The sequence below is a fragment of the Pteropus alecto genome, unplaced genomic scaffold (genome assembly GCF_000325575.1).
Source record: "Pteropus alecto unplaced genomic scaffold, ASM32557v1 scaffold87, whole genome shotgun sequence".
Classification (NCBI taxonomy): domain Eukaryota; kingdom Metazoa; phylum Chordata; class Mammalia; order Chiroptera; family Pteropodidae; genus Pteropus; species Pteropus alecto.
In genome coordinates, this window is record NW_006443225.1 from 14168844 (window position 1) to 14170025 (window position 1182).

Below are 1182 nucleotides of genomic sequence, written 5' to 3' on the forward strand. Positions count from 1 at the left end.
TCCATAACTCTTTCATCACCCCAGACGGAAAGCCTGCACCCGCAAAGCATCATACCTGTCCCCCACCATCCCTGGCTGCCGCAAATCGCCTTTCCTGTACACCAGTTTTAAAGTTCTATACTTTAGCTTTCAACCAAGTACCTCATACATGTCGATTCCCTTTAAATCTATTTACAAATTCATTTATTGGCCTATTTATTTTCCCTCTCATTCCATAAAGAATTTTGGGAGAGATTGCTACCATATGTAAATTCTATAGGCTCTTTATAATAAAGTCCTGGTATTTCAGATTTATTATGGAATTAGTATTTCTAAGAGGGGAAAAAAACACGCTTTTGACAATCCTTTATTTTAAAAGTTTGAAATATGAAAATCAATGACAAATACCTTGGTGTCTAATATTTCAGAATGATCACTAGTTTCATTGATGATTCCAGTTGAGTTGAAAGCCAAACCTGGCTTTATATTGATAACAAGAAAGGTCATAGGCAGGAGACCGAGACAGTAAGATCCTAGGTTCAAAATATGGGCTCTAAACCCATAAGCCAACCTAAAAAATAATTATAAGTAAACCGTAATTGAGTAATTTCAACAACAACAAAATATTTCCTTGAGATACCTGTGGAAAAAGTAGTTACGGCCTCTCTCAGAAATTTATTTGGTAAATCCACTGAACTTTAGAACCGAGAAGATCTTCACATTCGCCTTTTTTATTTTCAGAAAAGGAATCTCAGCTTCCTGGTACATCATGATTTACTTAAAATCTCTCACCAGTTAATGGAAGGGCAGAGACATTAGCTCCTATCTCTGCCCGGAAGTTGGTCGCTCTTCCCAGAGATGTACCTCACTTCATCGCTCACTAAACTACAGGGCCCACGGGTGCTTCTCCTTGTCTCATATAGTGACCACCCCCCCCACACTCCTAAATATTCCCTTTAACGTCAAAAATAAACGATATCAGGATTTTTAATGCCAAAATTTGCCTTTGACACATTTCTTTTTTCAAAGCGTAAAACATTAAAATAATAAAATATAAAACATTAAAATACCCTTAAAACATAATTGTTTAGAAGACTTAGTAAATTTAATGGAGGCATCATTAAAAAGAAATAATACTTAATACCCACCATTTCATAAGTAAATATTCTTTACACACAGGATGGTTGAGAAGCTCTATGCGGT

General features: G+C 35.9%; 1 protein-coding gene across 1 annotated transcript in view; it reads right to left on the bottom strand.

The window, feature by feature from the left end:
• TRPA1 (transient receptor potential cation channel subfamily A member 1) overlaps nt 1-1182 on the bottom strand; it is a 42286-nt gene that overhangs the window by 11437 nt on the left and 29667 nt on the right. The window contains exons 17-18 of the mRNA XM_015598608.1: nt 1128-1182; nt 388-550 (exon numbers count right to left, since the gene is read on the bottom strand). Of these exons, the coding sequence (XP_015454094.1) occupies nt 388-550; nt 1128-1182 (218 nt within the window). The remainder of the gene's footprint in view (nt 1-387; nt 551-1127) is intronic.